Genomic DNA, 18915 nt, shown 5'->3' with positions numbered 1-18915 from the left:
TTGAAATATATAAATTAAGACTATTGAGATATTAAGCAACGACTGGTACCACATTTCCGGTTTGATTGAGGACCACATTCAACAAAAGTCTATGTCAACAAGAAATGGGAATAAACCAACCAGAAAAAGTAAATACAATTAAAGTTAATCACAATTAAAATTATTTAAGCTCGAGAATTGAGAAATAAAATCAGATAAGTAGAGATTAAGTTGGCAGGAAGATTGGAATACAAACAATTACTAATTATGACTATAATACACACTTAACAATAATATGATATATTTATTATACAATAATTATATATTTTAAAAGAGGAATGCATTTTTCATTACTGCTGTTGCTATTCAAAAACATTTCCTTCGATACACCGGTTAGACTAGAATTTAATTGCATAACTAAGATACTGGAAGCATTCAAGTGATGTCTAATTTTGATTAGAAATAAAAAGAAAGAAAAATAGGTAACAAAACAATTATTAGCAACAACAAAATTGAACTTTGGAAAATATCTAAAAACTAGATGGGAATTCAAAATATAAAAAAAAATAATAATAATAATAAGACAATGAATACTTAAAATTAATTGTCAGAGGTCGAAAAAATAATAATTATTTTGGTCTAAAGTTACATGTAAAGGCAATGATTGGCAAGGTAGGTCGTATTATAATTTATGCCTAATATTAATTTTATATGTTACGTGTAATCGTTCAATTTTGGTATTAAGCAAAGTACATAACTTTCTTTGTATCAGCATGTACTGTGATAGCTCGTGCCATTGCACCTGGTGTTCGATCTTCACTACAGCCAGATTGATGTGATCCTTCACCACTGCAAACAAATAATTTTTTTTTTTACAGATAATTCATAAAAAAAATTTTTAATTCGAGGATAAATTATGGCTTAAATAAACATTATTATAATTGTAAATAATGTCAGTATGGATTTTTAAATAAAATATGCTATACTTTTATACAGATAGTACTGTTTGGATTACACTTTTAATACTACAAAAAAAAAATTAAATTTAAAATAAATAAAAAATGTTGTCTAGGCAGTTTTATTTTTGGATTAGCCAGCTATTTGAGTTTTCACAGACAAATAACAAAGAAAAAAATTAAATTTTTACATATACGTCAACATTTCCACGTATATATATCAAATAATCCTAACTTAACATAAAAAAAGTGGATAAGTAGATGTCGCTATGCTGTACACTGTACAGTAAGTTACAAGTGGGTTACTCTAATGGTCTAATGGACGGAATTAAATTTGAATCCAATGATATTATATCATTGTATACGAAAAACGATTCTGAGCGGAAACGGTTTATCTGTCTAGGATATATTATAGATTATTAAAAATTTTCAAATCTTAGATTTCAAAAAAAAATTTTTATGAATTTCTAGGTTAAAATAATTTGCGAATTTTCGTGATTTTCACGTATGTTGTCAAAATTCAAACTTTGAATGCTTATAAAAAAAAAAATTGTGCCTATGTATTTTTAATATTTTTTTAACTGCTATTGTAAAAATATGTTGGAGCCTTATATAAAATTAAAAATTCTTAGATATAAAAGGAAAAACTTTTATGAATTTCTATCTAAGATAATTTGAACGTTGCCGTAATTTTTATGTATTTAGTCAAAATTTAAACTTTAAATGCTTATAAAAAAATGTGTGACTATATATTTCTTTTATTTTTCAAACTGGTATTGTAAAAATATGTTAGGAGCCTTGTATTTAATTTTCAAATGTTAGATATAAAAGGAAAATATTTTATGAATTTCTAGTTTAAAATGATTTTTGAATTTTCGTGATTTTTATGTATTTTGTAAATATTCAAATTGTGAACGCTTTTAAAAAAAAATTGTGGCTATACATTTTTAATATTTTTCAACTGCTGTTGTTACAATGTGTTAAGAGCCTTGTATTTTAATTTTCAAATCATAGATTTAAAAAAAAAAACTTTTATGAATTTCTATGGAAGATAATTTGAACATTTCCGTAATTTTTATGTATTAAGTCAATATTTGATATTCAAATACTAATAAAAAAAAAATTGTGCGTATGTATTCTTATAATTTTTTAATCACTTTAAGAATAACTTATGAGGAACTTTCTATTAAATTTTCAAGTATTTTGATAGGGCCAAAAAAAATTTATCAACACTTCAAAAAAAACTTTTACTTTTGACCTCTATAATGAACTAAGATTTTATTCACTTTTACATCAGAAGCCACCCCCAAAGTTTGAAATTGAAGCATTATTTCGACTAGTTATGCTGTACACACACAAAAAAAAAAACACACATCATTGTAAAATCAATACATTCATTACATTCATCACTTTGTTCAGAATCTAAAATAAAATATAGTAAAAAAACAGATAAAAATATAGATTATGTCCATAGTCTTAAATATAATAATACAATTTACTTTAACATTAAGCGTCATAAGTCGTATGTGGATTCGAGACATAGTGTTATTTTCTTGAATTTCTAACACTCAAAAAAATATTTTTATTTATGTGACTTAATCTTATTTTAGATTTTTAGCGGAGCGAGGAATGTCTTAATATTACCATAATATGTTTTATTTTTGTGTGTCTGTCATCACGTTTTGGGGCAGTAAAAGTGCTTCGATATTCGACTTCAGTACCACATTCGATCAGAAAGTGAATCTGGTTGGTACTTTGGGGGGTCAAAAGTAAAAAATTCTCAATATTTTTCTAAATAATCGGGATGAACAAACTAAAAATTAAGGGATAAACGGGAAATTTTACGCATAATCAGTTTTCAACAAAATTGATTTTGGTTTTTGATGAAATTTAAAAAAAAATGACCATAGATAGGTACATGAAAATTTCACTGAATGTTAAATAAATATATTCTATCCACCACGCAAATTTCAAAAAATGTCGACTTAAGTTGAACATTTATGGGCATTTGAAATTAATTTTAATAAAATTGATAAAAATTTATTTGTTGGGTAGAAAAGCTTGAAAATTGAATGCAATATATATTGTTACAATAGCAGTTGAAAAAAAATTAAAAACACAATAGCACAATTTTTTTTTATAAGCATTCAAAGTTTGAATTTTCACAACATACGTAAAAATCATGAAAATTCACAAATTATTTTAACCTAGAAATTCATAAAAAAAATATTTTTAAATCCAAGATATGACAATTTTTAAAAATAATAATATATTCTAGACAAATAAACCGTCTCCACTCAGAATCGTTTTTCATATGTAATGATATAATATCATCGGATTCAAATTTAATTCTATCCAACTACAGTAACCTTCGACTGTACTGCAAAGCGACATCTAATTAAATTCCAGAAAGAAAAACTTACAAGGGACTGTATAGTAAATTTTCAAGCTTTACATATTAATATTAAAGATGGTATGAACTTCATCTACAAAACTAATGGATTCTTAAAATATTCAGGTTCATGCAACACAACAATATTACCATTAGAAAAGGCTAGTCATAACTATTCAGAAATTGTAACATGCATGGGGAAATAATAAACCATTTCATTTGAGACCCAGAGTTGAAGTATAAGTAATTTTGGATCAAAAAAAATGAATCATGAAGAACTATGCAGACATAATATTAAACAAATAAATTCAATAATGTTACCTGTCATGTTCTTTTTCAACCAAATGATATCTAGCCCTAAATGCAACTAAGTGAGCATAATAGGCCGGTGCAGGTATAGATACAGAACGTGTACATCTGACATAAGTGTGACACAATTGGTATGTCAAGCATTGCAATTCATCAGACTCAAAATGATTATCATCCCATAGAACATGATAATGACTTGGCCGACTTGTTCCCTGTTAAATATTTTAATTATAATTATAAAACACAATATACACATACAAACAAGTAAGAATTATTATTACAAATTATTACCTGAATTCCTTGATGACTACATAAGTAAAAATCAAATTCTGTAGGATGTGTTATACCCACATCAACGGTTGTACCAGCTGGAATATTTCCAGATTTTCCAGATTGTTCCTTTTTATCGGCACAGAATAATCTAAAACATAAGTAAATAATTTATTAAAAACATAAGACTTGAAATACTGAAAAAAAGTTAACCTGGTATGATGACGTTTTTGAACAATGATAAAAGTGATTCCTGGTTTGTAATCACCTTCCAACTTTATACAAGCCTCTCGAATAGCTGTAAGTTCATGTTGTAAGACCTATGCAAATAGGTAATAAAAGAACACATCAAAAAATAAATTATATCTTAAAAAATGTGAATAATGAATAAAACATCTGTTAAAAGGATGCCAGTGCACATCCTTAATTATTGTAATTGATTTTACTCTAAGAGATTTTAAAAATCATTAAAATTGATACAACATAATTGCATTGTATCTTGTAGTGCGTGGGTCTGAGAAGAAAAGAATTATAATGATGATGTCTTCTTAATTTGTATTAACCTATAGTCTTATGGTGTATGTATTAAGTAATTTATATTTTATTGTACATACAAATATTACAATATTTTGAGTACTTGATTATACTTAATTACTCAAAATACTAGTAGTTTAAAAATGATAGTAAGTAAAGCAAACTTCTTAATATACATATATATATATAAAAAAAACTGCAACTCTAGTATCTTATATATTTATATAAAACCAAACGTACATGAGGAAACTGTCCTTCGGATACTCCATCACGGTATAATATAATTCTATGAGGTTTATAACCTCCAGTACTCTTGTAAAACATGATTAGAAGTTCCCTAAAATTAAATATGATGATTAACAATATGATTATATTAAAGTAAGTTTATCTTACTATACCTGACCATAGAACTAAGTTCTTGAATAATTTCTTGTCTGTGTTGTTGGACACGTACAGTAGCGGCATAACGACTGGGATGTGCATCCATAGATCCTACTACTGCTGCAATGGATGGTTTTTTATTATCACCTGCAGGTGGGTGAGTTACATCTGCACCCAAAAATATCACTGGTTCATTGAATACCTGGAAGATTTAAATTAATCATTAATAAAAAGCCCGGTTTCTTTTTTAAGAAGTTTATGTACTTTAGGTCTGATGCTTGGTACAAGAATGCTATTAATACCACCCAATTTCACATTGATCTTCAAACATAAATTGGACAATGTTTGGGGTGACGTTTTATTAACATTTTTTGCTTGAACACATTGTGTAGCCATTCCCAGAACTGTGTCTCCAACTCTTTTGACTTCAGCTAATAACAATTAATAAAACATATTTTAATTTAACATTTAAAATCAATTAATAATATTAAACATTTTTAACAAATAAAATAACAATACCATAAACTGGTGTTTTCCCCGGTAAAACAACAACTACAAGTTGTAATCCAGTGAATGTTGATTTTAAATAACGGAACATAGGTTCTACTTGGTCAGGCCCTGTAGCATATTTACCTGTTTGAAAAAAAAACATAGTCAAATAAAATTATATTAAATTTGTTATTATTTTGTTCTTACAAAAACATGGTTGACCAACTATTGGCATGCCAGCATCACTGCTTATCTTTTGGAGTTGAGTAGTAAAATTTCTAAAGTATAAATAGTGTATAGTACATAGTAACATAAAAATTACAATACATTTTTGAGACTTCAATACAAAATATATTGTAAAATAATTTAGTTCACCCATTCTAATAATTATTAAATTACTTTTAGTTACCTTAATGCATCCTCACGCACAGTTCTCTGTGGTGCAAAACAAGCTATTGCCCAATTACGAATTTCAACACCCGTAAAGAACTGTTTGCCTCTCATATCCCAAACTCCTTGATTTGGCAATGCTTGTTGTTTAGTTTGTTGAACATTTAACCCTCCCTATAATTAATTAACATAATTTATAAAACTAAACAAACATTTTTTAGAGATAGATTGTTATCAAAATTGAAAGTGTTACAAAATATATAGTGGGAAAAATCTTAATATGTTTTTATACCTGATTAGGTAAGGTTCGTCCACCGTATTGTAATTTTGGTGGTGGCAAAACACGACCACGCACTTCCATCATGCTGTTTGATATAGTAAGACCAAATTCTTGTACATATGAATCGTTATTAAAATCAGCTCGACGAACTAAGGAATTAATCTCTCGTTCACGATCAGGAGCACTTCTTGCAGTTGCCTTAATCATGGTTGATGTTTGCATGTCGGTTAATTTTTTAATACATCGTTGACCCGCAACTATGTTACAGACCTAATGAAAGAAGTTTACAATAATTACTACTTGTCACAAATTTTGTGAAGTACTTGAGAGTAAAAGAATTCAATTATTCTTTATACTATTCAAAATTTAAATACTTTAAATACATTCTCAAAGTAGCTGTATTTAAAATTAAAGAATTATTGGTTTCAGATAATATGTTTTCTATTTTAGTTTTATAAGGAACACATTAAAATCCTGTCACACAGCACCTATCATATACTGTGATACTAAATGTACCTGTTTTATAAACAAGTTATCTAAAGTATAACAATTGTTTTAACATACATATATGGAACAAATTAAACAAGCTTGAAATCAAATAGATTAGTTGTATCATTGTATGCTAAATTCAATAAGGATCTAAATGTATAGTAAAATTGCTAGAGATAATTTATATTTATAGCAACTAACCAAAGATATAAAAGAATGGATAAGCCATGGCTTTATTAATAAAATAGAGGGAAGTGTGCCGAAATAGGGAAGCGAAAAAACAGTTTTTTCTTTTATCATAAATCATGTAAAATAATTATATATATATATAGGTAATATATATATTTGTGTTAAGGCCTTTTTTCATGTTTGTTCCCATATAATAAGCACAAATGGCCAATCCATTCTTTAATATCAATGCAATTAACCCACTGTATGCATAAAACTATATAGTTTAAAAATAAAAATAGTAAAGCAGATCAGTAAATTCAAATTGGTAGCTGAATTATTAGTTAAAGGCAATTTAATACTAATATGATGTATTCAAAATATATTAATCATCTAAATAAACAAACCTCCAAAGGAAGATATGTATGTTTATGTTCTTGTCCAACTTGAAGACATGGTAAATGTGGATAACGTAGTTTCATCTTATATTTGTCTAAGAAATATTTAGCTACTGTGCATTCTACTGTTTGACCATTTTCCAATTGCAATGGAAAACTAAAAATTGAATCAAAATATGTATGACAGTATAAATGAGTTTTAAAATGAATTGCTTACGATTGCATTTGAGCTGGTCTTCTTGTAACATTACAAACTCTATACTTTCTACGCATTGCTCCACAATGTGTAATTTCTATTTTAAGTCCTTTAATTTCTTTTGTAAACTTAACTCTTTGAGAATCTGTTAATGGTTTTCGTTGTTCACCAATATCTCTAATATCTAACACTTCACACATGAATTCTATCACGGGTTGTGCTTTGTAAAAAGCTGTTGCTGATACTAAAAGAAGAAATATGTCAATGAAGATAGGCTTATTCTATTATAATAAATTACCATCAATATTAAGCATCATTTTCCACTGAGAAGGCCGGACTGACTGGTGAAAACCAAACCAAACTTCTCTACCACCACCTAATGGATGATAATATCCTTCCGGGGAAGAAAAAAATGACCTTCCCACTGGTGTGTAAGTCATAGAAGGAAGATGCCGCATGACTACATCTAATGCCTACATAAAAAAAATTGATAAATTAAGATAAAAAAAAAAAAATCAATTATTAGGTAGTTATTGATTAGAAGTAAGTAATATAAGTGAAGAACTTACCAAAATAGCATCATATGGTATTTGTCTTGTGCGGCCTTCTAATGCTTCTTCCAAAGCAAATAACGATACTTGAGCTAACCATTTAATATTGACACGGAATACTCTATCTTTACCTTCACCGGGTAATGTAACCTGAAATAAATATTAATAAAATGTTATGTTATTATAACATAATTTAAAATATAAAATATACTTCTAATTCCATTCGATCATTTCCAATAGGTAGTGGATCTCTTGTATATAAGTTGTTGCGACCATCAAATACAGGTCGAAGATTACCAAAAAGTTTACTGTACGCATGAACCATGGTTTCAATAATTTCACGATTGACTTTTCGAGGACATTTATCTGGTTGAATATTGATGTCATAATGATGTACATAACCACGAGGCATGGATATTTGAAAATGATTAGCACGAAGCACAATTGGACGGCCTTCTCGTCCCAAATTTGGTCGGCGTGGACAGTTGAATACTATTAACAAATAATTTTAAAGACAAACAGTTTATAAATAAAAAAAACAACTATGATATTAAAAACTAAAAAGAAAAAATAATAATAATTAAAATTAAATTTTACCTGGTACATCAACTAATTGTGGTTGCAATGCAGGAGCCTGAGGTTGAAGAACACCCATTGCTCCAGGTACACCAACTGGTACTGGGGCAACGACTGCTGGTGCAGGGGCTAAAAACATTTGTTCAGAAAATTATAATTAATAGATAATTAAAATATAAATTACCAATTAGCTATTTACTTTATATAATAATTTATAGAAGAAAACCGATTTAAACTATATACCTACCAAAATAACCTACCTATTTAGATTAAGAATTAAAAAAATAAAAATAAATTCTTATATGCAAAATTGCATGTTTGGTTTAAGGATGGAATATAAGTAGTAGCCAGGAGGTTGTAGGTACTTGGTGATATATCGTTCCCATCCGATCCTAGCTTTTTGCTACTAGCTAGATCCAATTAGTGTCATATTAACAGTGAATAAAAGTAATTTTTGATTATACTCCACCCCGTGACATGAAATTAATATTTTTCTTCTATTTGGAATATCTGTTAAAAATGTTTAGAGACTCCAGATTAATTTTTAAAAACATGGGAAATTATAAGTTATACCTATACTTGTAATTAATATGGATGTTAATTAAAATGAGGTGGTGAAGCATAGCCCCTCAAAATTCATAAGTTGTAATCCAACGTCATAAAATTGTATCATTGTTTTAAAATAAAGGTAAGCGGTGTAGCTGTTTTTTTTTTGTACTTGACAAAATATTCATAGATTGAATATTAAGACCTACTTAATAAGTAATGCGGTATTTTCCTGTTATCTAAAACTACCTTATTTTTATTTTTATTAAGAGAATGTCATACATGCGATCTTAAAAATTTTTTTTTAATCTGTAGTTATTGTTGGGATGGTCACATTTGAACTGTATTTATATATAAAGAAAAAGAAAATATTGAAATCATTTGTCATATATTTTTCACGGCACACGCCAGAGGTGCTACAGCCAGATTTGGCGTAAATGTAAAAATTATAAATATAAAAATAAAATAATTAAAAATTATGGCCACATATTCAAATTATGTAATATATATAAAAAAAAGAAATAATATTAGTATTGTCACCAAACACGATCAAAAATGGTAAAATGATATTATATAATATTAAATATTAAATGTAAAAGTGAAAAAATCCACAAATAAAATAGTAAAGAATGATGGACACATATACAAATTAAAAATAAATACATGTATAAAAAAAAAAATGAAATAATATTATAAAATAGCAAAAAATGATGGCCATGTAGGTATTCAAATTATATATATATAAAAAAAAAAAAATGAAATAATATTAGTGTAATGGTGGAAATTGAGTTTTATTGTTTTTAAAATTTCTGTGAATTCCTTGTTTACGACATATAATTTACATCCATATACAAATTAATATAACGAAAAATACATGAAATACAACGGTCACAATTGTTATAACTGTACTAATATGTATAAAAGGTACAAAATTGTTGCCTCCTCAAAAATGTAATGCCAGAACCTGCTACTTATGATGAGCAAATAATATAGCTACCTACCTATTATCAAATTAAATATGATATTTATTTTACTAGTTTATGAATTTATGATAAATATTTGGTAACAAAATTACAATTTGCCTCCATGTAACGTTTCTGTTTTCTCACTTTAATATAAACACAATGTTCAATACATACTTGAAACAAATATAATTAAAACTTGTTAAAAGTGATTTGTTTACATATTTACCTCGATATTTATCTAATAGGTATTAAATAAATTATCATAATTAGTCAATCATTTAAATTTTAAAAGAAAAGATTACATTTTTGAAATCATTAGAAAATAAGGTAGGTACATGGATTATCCAAAAGGGACATCTATTCTCTCGCATTTTTTATTTTTGTATTTCAACTTTTACAAAAATATAAGTAGGTATGATAGGTACCTAATTCAAAATAAAATAAAAAAATATATGTGTTCATAAGTATTAGGGAAAAAATTCCAATCTATTTTCAGAATTTTTATGCTTTACTCTTGGCTTTACTTAATCAATTGATATGTTGGAAATAGAACATGTTAAATAGGTACATATGTTACGCACGTGTTAGACAGATAGAAAATCACCGCTTTCAATTCCCTAAATAATAATATACGAAAATACCAATGTAATAAAATAAATATATAATTTAATTGCAATGAAAAAAAATGATAAAGTGAAAAATAACTTCTCTTGTCTTCTGTCTGACAAGGGTAATAGTTACTAAGAAAAACATTTAGTTTAATTTTTATATTTTAATCGATTATTATCTAGAGATGGGATTTTCAACTCAATAACATGAGTCAGTTCACTTGACTCAGTTCACTCAAATGAGTTGACTCGGGGAGTCAACTCAGTGAGTCAACTCCCAATTTCCATTGACTCCTATTAACTCCAAGTTATCAGTTCATTAAATTAAACAACTCTCGTATGACAATTCGTTTAAGAGTTACTTCAGAGTATATTAGATTATCTATCACTAAATATATGAACTATTGATTTATAAAAATGTATGAAGACCTTATTCAATATTAGTTTTAATTTACTAAATTGTTTCTGTCATTTAATGCAATACAATAATATGTCATATACTTGTGTATTTACTAATATTAAAATATTATACAATGAGGAATTAATTTGAACTTTTATTTTATATACAAATTTAATTTAAAATGTTATATGTGCCTCATGAGTTCTTAAGAGGACGCTACACACGCATGTGTTGTCTCCGTCTTACACGCGTACTACATCGCAAATTTTCGTTCTCTAGATTCAATAGTGTGCTGTTAGTTTTGATATTAGAGTGAATTGACCCATTATCAAACATTTAGGTAAGAACATTATCTGTGTTCTCATGTTGGTTTTTTACAATATTTTAATTTTTAAATGAGTTATGAGCATGTTAAGTGTGAATATTTGAAAATTAAAATAACTCATTTAAAAATTAAAATATCGTAAAAAACCAACATGAGAACACAGATAATGTTATTACCTAAAAGTTTTATAATGGGCCAATTCATCATACGCGTTACTAACATACCTTACGTAACGTATATGGTTACATATTAGAATAATATTATTGTGTAGTGTGTACTATCATCTTAATATATTTATTTATTATGTAGACATGTAGTATGTGTAGATTGTGGTGAAGGCGAATTGCCAGAGTTAGATGAATCAGTACTGAGTCAGTAAATCTAAATCCGTAGTATCACCCCATAATTCATGAATTGATAAGTGATAACACAAATTCACGAGTTGTAGTGAATCAGTGGTAACACTGAGTTATTGAGTCACTGAACTAAAGCAAACTGATTCAATTCGTTCAGTTCACTTAAAAGAGTCAACTCTTTGAATCAACTCACTCACGAACTACCCATCCCTATTATTATCAATGATTAGGCAAGTCTTAACAATTCATCGTTTGACAATACTAGTGTGGCTGGAGAAGGTGGATGGATAAGGTTTTAACATAATTCCATAAAAAATGTTATTTTTGTAGCATAAGATGCAGCGGAACGACGTAAAGTAGCCGAAGATCGTCTCCGTCGACAGACGGAAAAATAGTAGATCTTCAAAATTATTAATTTATGGCTGCAATTTTTTTTTTTTTTAATTGTGTCAAAAATTACAAACAGATTAGGGGCGGGACATCAGAACGGAATCCGAAATCGGAGACGGCAAAACACCCCCGTCACCACAGTAGTCTCATTAACGCGATATTATTCTGGGAATGGAGGTCATTGCCTCTATAGCTCTGTTGATCAATCCGCACACAAAGCTATATGGAGTGTGATCATGCATTCGTGCGTATGTATGTGTGTATGTGTGTGTGTACGTGCGTTTGTGTGCGCGCGTCGCGCGTTATGCCTTGTACTCACGTTGGCCGACGGGAAACATAGCTTGTGTTCCGGTTATGACAGCGGCGGCGAGCTTACACGCTTAAGCGTTCGCGTCAGACATCGTTAGCAGCGAGGATCAACTGAACAAGCGCATTATTATTTAGATAAATTACGAAAGACGGAAAATGGTAACGATCAGATAATGAAAACACTACGCTAATGAAAAAAGGCTGATGCTGAAAGGAAGATAATGATAGCACGAGAAAAAATAAATTAAAAAAACCGCGACGGACTGCGCTACGAAACAAACGTAGACGACCCAAGCCCTACGACCAGTGTTGCCCAACTGGATTTCGTTTTACAGTTTGCTGCTACGGCTCGATCGTCATTAACTTACTCAGCGTATTGTATTATAATGGCCGACGCTCGAGTGGTCACCACTACCGTGGTATATAGGCAAGATAGAAATCATAACCTCAATTCTTGGTATGCTTATAACCTAACCTATAACCATTGATTATAGAATAGAATTCTATAATCAATGCTATAACCGTATGCTTATAATTGTGATTTGTGACGTCATTTGTCAGCGTACTCGGCGTTACCGCGGCTGGGAGCACCGAGCCGTCGCCGCCACAGTTGATACTAGAATTAATTAGATAGTAGATAGTAGATACTAGATAGCAGACTAAACTACTAAAGTGTGAACTTTAGAGACGTAGAGTGCGGGCTGTGCAGCCGCTCCCTCAGGGATTTTATCGATTATTGTTCCAAAAAAACACGTACGGCTGCTACTCATCGCTGGCCATAGCAACTATGTCTCTGCCATTTTCCGGATCGAAATCAAAGTCGGCGGGCTTAGTGAGTGCAATTAGAAAACAGACGTTGCTGTTAAACCTCAAGCCCGTAAAAAAAGTGTCTGTCAAGTTCGATCCTTTTAGCCAAAATGCTGCTACGGCCAGGTAAATTGTTTTCAACCTTCTACTGTTGTAATTTGCAAAACCGTGTTTATCGCCATGTTTAAACGCCGTTTTCGGTCTCGACGAATATAATCATATGTTATATTGTTATGTCATGATAATACTAGTGATATGCGCGTTCGAGTTTATGCCTCGATTTGACAGTACAATAAAAAAATGTATAATAATAATAATAATAATATAGTATATTATTAATTTATGACAAGATTTAGTTTAAGACACAAGTTAATCAGTAAGTGGACAATTTCCCCCCAGCTATTTATGGCATAGTAGATCATTTTCCCACTATATATTTATTTCAATATACCTACATAATTAGTATAATAAAATTAAATATATGCAATTTATATTTTAATTAATGATTTTCACACAAAATTGATATAATGTATTATGTTACATGTAAGAATGTTATCTTAATAGTCTAAACAATTAATGTAAGTTTTGGATATAAAAACCTTTACTCAAGTACCTACATGACTAGTAAACGTTGTTAGTATGATATCTTATAAGTCTAAGCAAATGATGGTACCTATATATAATAATACAGACTATACAACACTGTAATAATTGCACTGGGTTTTTGCAAAATATATTGTGATTATTATAATTCTTATTTTAAATACATTTTGAATATGGGAGAAAATGACCGTCATTCAAGTTGATCTAACAACAATTTAAAAAAGTTCCTGTTTGTTATAAATATGTGATCCAAATAATTTTCTAACATTCTAACAGTGTTTTATTAAAAAATCAGTGTATCTATATACCTATTATGTTAATAAACTTAAAAGTTAATAGTTAGTTGTGTTCTATACCAATAGAATAACCTTAGAGTTTTCAAACATAATAGATAATACAATGTAACAATTTAGTTACTGTAAAGTAGTAACGGCTTAAAAATTTATATTGCAATTCCCATTATAAAGTTGAAAAATCTGTAATTATTAAAAGAATTCATATAAAGTTGCAAGTACTTACATCCATTGAAATGCCCATTAATGTTTTCATAAACTGGTTTGAAATTAACCTGTTCCTGAGGTACAACAAAATTAGCGTTTACCTCCATGATTTAATTAAATGTTATTCCTAAAACAAAACAAAAAATTATGTAAATGCAATCTGCAAAAACTTTTATTTCTATATACATAATAATACAATTTATTTTTATTTTTCAGAAATTTCATGTACTATTTACTATCACCCAAAGTATTAAAAACAAATCCTCTTTGTTTGGTAAGAAACGAAGTTGTTAACGATAGAAGTGAATCAACAGTTGATGTATCTTTAGGTGAAATATTTTATTTTATATAATATAATGTACATAATTAAACTATGTTGATTAAAAATTTTAATTTTAGTGAATGGTGAATCAGTGTTATTTAAATGTGAAAACTTGACTGTCTTGGAAATATTTCAACAGTTTAACAAACATATAACTCCTTTAGCACCCAAAGAAGAACTGACTGAAACTCTAGTGACAAAGACTGATAAGAAAAAAGGAGGAAAACGGTAAAAATGGCCAAAAAAGAACATTATACTACAACGATTATCAATGCATTCTATAATCAATTGCCAGCTTTTTCAGAGGTTTTTGATGAAGAATCGTGGTATTTATTTGTAATATGTTTTGTGACATTCACATTAATAGTTGTTTATATTTTATCAAAGTTCATAAAATTGGAACCAGTAGATTGGTGATAATTCACACTCTTAAAATTAGTTATTTAAATCAAATTATTTCATTATGTAAAAACCTTGTAATTTATAAAAAATTTTAAATAAAGAATGAATTTTAAAACTAAAAATTATTAGTAATATGTTTGTCAAAATAAATATAGAAATTCTTTTTAAATGTATTCATTTAAATTTTAAACTTGAATTCTGACCAAAATGCTTATTTTACAAATCAAAAATCATTAACACAGACAGTTAATCTTTTGTAAACATTTATGCAATCTAGTATGTAAACTTCAAAAATCTCAAAAATTGTTATTAGCATTTACAAAATATGTATAATATTTTTACAAAAAAAAAAAAAAAAAATACTTTTATTTGTTAATTTAATACTTCATGAAATCTTAAAAAGACTACTATAATATACTACAAATCATTTCATAATTTAATACATATTTATTTTATTATTGATTTCAATATTTATAATAAATTAATGAAGTTATAAATTCTCATTTTGTTATTTTTTAGCTTTTAATAATTTTTATATGCATGGCTGAAGTCTGCTTTATTATTTAAAAAATTAGAATAACAATCATTAAGACACTTTGTAATCTAACTAATAAAATATATTTTAGTTTGTAATATTATACAATATCATTTATAGTATATTATAAAAAAACAGTCAAAATATATTGATTCTTAACTTTAATTTAATGTTTATTGAAATAAAATTCTTGTATAAACATAGTTTTAAGAGTAGATAAATTTATTAATATTCAAGCCGATTTTAAGGTATAAAAACACAAAATTATTTATACTCTGAGCAAATAGCTTCAAGTTATTTTTTTTTTACTTGTGGATTAATGTGTTCCAATAATTGTGTATTTGTGTGTAAAATATTTCAATTAATCAAGAAATCGCAACATAAAATTTGATATTTAAAATTGTGATTTTCTGACAGTTGCTTAAAAATGTTATCTAAACACCTATTCTGAGAGGTTAAAGTAGGGGGAGGGATAGTCTTATTTCTTATATAATGAAAGATTATATTATGCGTCTTTTTTTTAAGTCTTCAAATTCAGAGGGGGCGCTTAACAAGAAATTTTTTAACATTATATTTAATATAAATTAATTTTTATTTGTCATTTTAATGTAATATACAAAACTACAACAACTTTAAAACCTATTTATTTTTATATCAGGCTATGTATTACAATATTTTTTTACTGACCAGGCATAATATGTGAAAGTAGAATCATTTTTCACAGTAGTAAATTTGTTTTTACATACTTTTTACTTAAAATTGTTATGAACAAATAGGTATGTGAAAGAAAAAAAGAGGTTTTATACCTGGACTTCTAACAGTTTGAATAGATAGAGACTTAAGTAGGAATTCGAGAACACTCCTAAATTGTTGGTGACTTTCCTTTCAAAATTTATAAGTCTACTTATTATTATATGCTTTATGCCTTTACATTTGAAGTATGTTTTTTATACCTAAAGCCAAAGTGAGTCATGAGAGAGGCCAATTAATATAATTTATCCAATTGTATAGGAATCACTAATCACCATTTAAATGAAAATATTTAATTCAACATTCTTTAATACTTTATAACTAATGAATATAGGTTTGTAAAATTAATATAAATTAATGCAAACTAAAATAACATGCAATTTATTTTGTTAGCTTACATTAATGTTTCAATTAAAATTATGTCAGTATGAAATTGTATGTATTAACTAAGTCAATTTGATTTATTTTGTTAATGAATGTGTTTGACAAAGGACCGATACCAAATTAACATGATATTTTTATTAGTGTGATGAACAATTTTTTAATAACAGTGCTGGTTGTAAAACTGACCTAGAAAATAAACGATAAAATAAAATGGCAGGTACCTACCTACATTTTGAAAAAGCAAGATTCAAAAAATAGTATCAAGTGCAAAGTCTTGTTCTAGGAAGAGAGTAGTTTTAAAGTATTAAAAGCTTCCCAAGTTTTGATAGTTCTATAGTGTCATATTGTGGACTGTGGTTATACTTGAGGTACACATTGTCTTTCTATTGGCGAATTTGACTGACATGTAAAAAGCATCACTGTGCTGTACTTATTTTATGATAATATTATGGCTAATATCAGTTGGTATTAATGTTTTAATGATGATTGGGCAATCGAATTCAAATGTTGTCTTTGGTTTTAAGTGGATAATTGAGGAAATCCATGTTCACCATAAAAATTAAAATCATAAGTACTTGAACTATAACAAAAATTAATCATTTTGTTGTACGTGGGATGGAATTGGATCATCGAACTGCACTGTAAAAATAAAAATATTTACTACTTTCGGTAAATTACGCTCACGACTATTTACGCAGAGCGGTTTGTCGCTTTAAAAACAATTAACGACCCATAATAGCAAACGTCGCTAGACGTTTTCACGATTATTTTCAACTGTCGACTGGGGTATTCAATAAGTGCGTCCAATAACTCAAGTGAAGAATAAATAACAAGAACGACGACGTCAACGAATGACGATAAATAGTTTATATAACACTTGTCGAAATTACATCGCCACATCGGTACGACGACGCGTTGCACACTGAGTATATTGACTATAGTGACTACAACTGTACAGCGAGCAGTGAGCAAGAACGAACTGGTCGCATCATTGCCAACACCGAAATTATTATCGTAGGACGGTATTTTTTTTTTATACCGTCGTCGATGACGAGCACCTTCGGCGCATGGCATAATACTAATAATAATAATAATATGTTACATAGTAGGTATTTCAGCCGACGTCTAAGATTGTGTTTAAAAAAAAAAACAGACATTGAATACGGGATGAAAAAGAAACCAATCGAAAGGTTCATTTTATGCTGCTTTCTTTCCAGTTTTACGTTTTACGCCGAGTGCAACGAGACACTCGAGATGTGTACCATTAAACTTTATCGTTGTGTTTACAGCGCGATCATTAAAAAAGATCGATTCCCAGCTAGGAAATTATTACTACCTACCATAATAATGCCTAAAAATCCACTCGCCTACGCCGCGTTTCGTTCGTGACAAAGACACAGCCTAAACATGCAGACATCCTTATTATGCCTTCAGTGATCAATCATCTGAGCCTTCAACCCGGGGTTGTTGTTTTCTACGGGGTTGTGTACTCTTCTCTAACACACTCTCTCTGTCATTCTCCCTTCTTGTTCCCTCCTACCTACCTTTTCTCTTCTTTCGATGGTGCACTGGGCGCCGTGAAGTCAAACGAGAGGCTCAACTACCTCTACGCACGCACACCGGGCGGCGGCGGGACTGGTCTACTGAACCGAAGTCTCAAGGTCAAGGTCTCGCGTACGTTTTCGTCGGCGGCCGTACTATATAATACTGTTGTTATTGTTGTGATTTTTTCCGTCCGTCCAGTCGGTCCCATTGTGGCGTTACATCAGACGAGTGCGAACTGTGGACGTTATGTTTTATCATTATTTTTATTGTTACTTATAGAGGTGTATAATACTTTAGTTCGAGGAACAGCGCACAGAACGTTCATTAATGTACACCAACTGATTGCAAATATATATCAAAACGATGGACACGGATTTTTCTAGCAAAAATACGATGATCGGACCGCCTAAACGAATTCACTCGACAGGTACACGATCGAACGAACCCCGAACACGAACACCCGACGGTAGGTACTGTTCGACGGCTACTGCAACGAGTACAACGACGCGGCGGCTACAACGACGACGGCGACAATAATAATAATAATAACAACAACAACAACAACACGCGCGCGCCCGCGCAGCACTGACGTCTCATGTGCATGTATCCACCACGGCCGCGTCAGACCGACGTAGTTGCACGGCCACCGTCACTACCACCGCCGCCAGCAGCAGCATCGCTCCTCCACAGTCACCGCCGCCGCGCTAACGGCGACACCGCTGCCGTCGCTTTTCGCGCAACCATCCCTTCGAATGACCGTCAAAAGAACGACGGCGAGGCCGTCGGGTGGGGACGATAATCGATAAGCGT

The 18915-nt window shown here is 29.4% G+C and overlaps 3 protein-coding genes across 4 annotated transcripts; 2 read left to right on the top strand and 1 right to left on the bottom strand.

The window, feature by feature from the left end:
* Positions 1–263: 263 nt before the first annotated feature.
* On the bottom strand, positions 264–18662 carry AGO1 (protein argonaute-1). Of its 2 annotated transcripts, XM_015525005.2 has the most exons (20): positions 18398–18662; positions 18105–18340; positions 14187–14294; positions 8380–8487; positions 7994–8274; positions 7801–7932; positions 7530–7704; positions 7253–7475; positions 7045–7192; positions 5993–6250; positions 5720–5874; positions 5518–5588; positions 5341–5454; positions 5086–5252; positions 4839–5023; positions 4681–4777; positions 4120–4226; positions 3928–4057; positions 3649–3848; positions 264–828 (listed from the first exon to the last, which is right to left on the bottom strand). In XM_015525005.2, the coding sequence occupies exons 3-20, from the start codon at positions 14272–14274 to the stop codon at positions 720–722; spliced, it is 2748 nt and encodes a 915-aa protein (XP_015380491.2). In that variant the 5' UTR covers positions 14275–14294; positions 18105–18340; positions 18398–18662; the 3' UTR covers positions 264–719. The 2 variants fall into 2 exon arrangements, with proteins under 2 accessions (XP_015380491.2, XP_015380493.2); XM_015525007.2 differs by lacking the exons at positions 14187–14294; positions 18105–18340; positions 18398–18662 and adding an exon at positions 12268–12587.
* mRpL53 (mitochondrial ribosomal protein L53) lies at positions 12886–15013 on the top strand. Its single transcript, XM_015525008.2, has 3 exons — positions 12886–13190; positions 14384–14496; positions 14567–15013. The coding sequence occupies exons 1-3, from the start codon at positions 13045–13047 to the stop codon at positions 14719–14721; spliced, it is 414 nt and encodes a 137-aa protein (XP_015380494.1). The 5' UTR covers positions 12886–13044; the 3' UTR covers positions 14722–15013.
* LOC107174166 (uncharacterized) lies at positions 14724–15013 on the top strand. Its single transcript, XM_015525009.2, has one exon. It carries the CDS (start codon positions 14724–14726, stop codon positions 14904–14906), a length of 183 nt encoding a protein of 60 aa, XP_015380495.2. The 3' UTR covers positions 14907–15013.
* Positions 18663–18915: the final 253 nt, after the last annotated feature.

This window comes from Diuraphis noxia, unplaced genomic scaffold (genome assembly GCF_037042655.1).
Source record: "Diuraphis noxia isolate RWA-SAM2 unplaced genomic scaffold, SU_Dnox_SAM2 contig0002, whole genome shotgun sequence".
NCBI lineage: Eukaryota > Metazoa > Arthropoda > Insecta > Hemiptera > Aphididae > Diuraphis > Diuraphis noxia.
This window is presented reverse-complemented; position numbering and strand designations above follow the sequence as displayed.

Excerpts from the sequence above, each read along its gene's own strand:
- mRpL53 (XM_015525008.2), top strand. The coding sequence starts at position 13,045 with ATGTCTCTGCCATTTTCCGGATCGAAATCAAAGTCGGCGGGCTTAGTG. Across the intron at positions 13,191-14,383 it reads CAAAATGCTGCTACGGCCAG|AAATTTCATGTACTATTTAC; the intron begins GTAAATTGTTTT and ends TTTATTTTTCAG. Across the intron at positions 14,497-14,566 it reads AACAGTTGATGTATCTTTAG|TGAATGGTGAATCAGTGTTA; the intron begins GTGAAATATTTT and ends TTTTAATTTTAG.
- AGO1 (XM_015525005.2), bottom strand. The coding sequence starts at position 14,274 with ATGGAGGTAAACGCTAATTTTGTTGTACCTCAGGAACAGGTTAATTTC. Across the intron at positions 7,193-7,252 it reads AGACCAGCTCAAATGCAATC|TTTTCCATTGCAATTGGAAA; the intron begins GTAAGCAATTCA and ends TTCAATTTTTAG. Across the intron at positions 5,875-5,992 it reads GACGAACCTTACCTAATCAG|GGAGGGTTAAATGTTCAACA; the intron begins GTATAAAAACAT and ends AATTAATTATAG.
- LOC107174166 (XM_015525009.2), top strand. The coding sequence starts at position 14,724 with ATGGCCAAAAAAGAACATTATACTACAACGATTATCAATGCATTCTAT.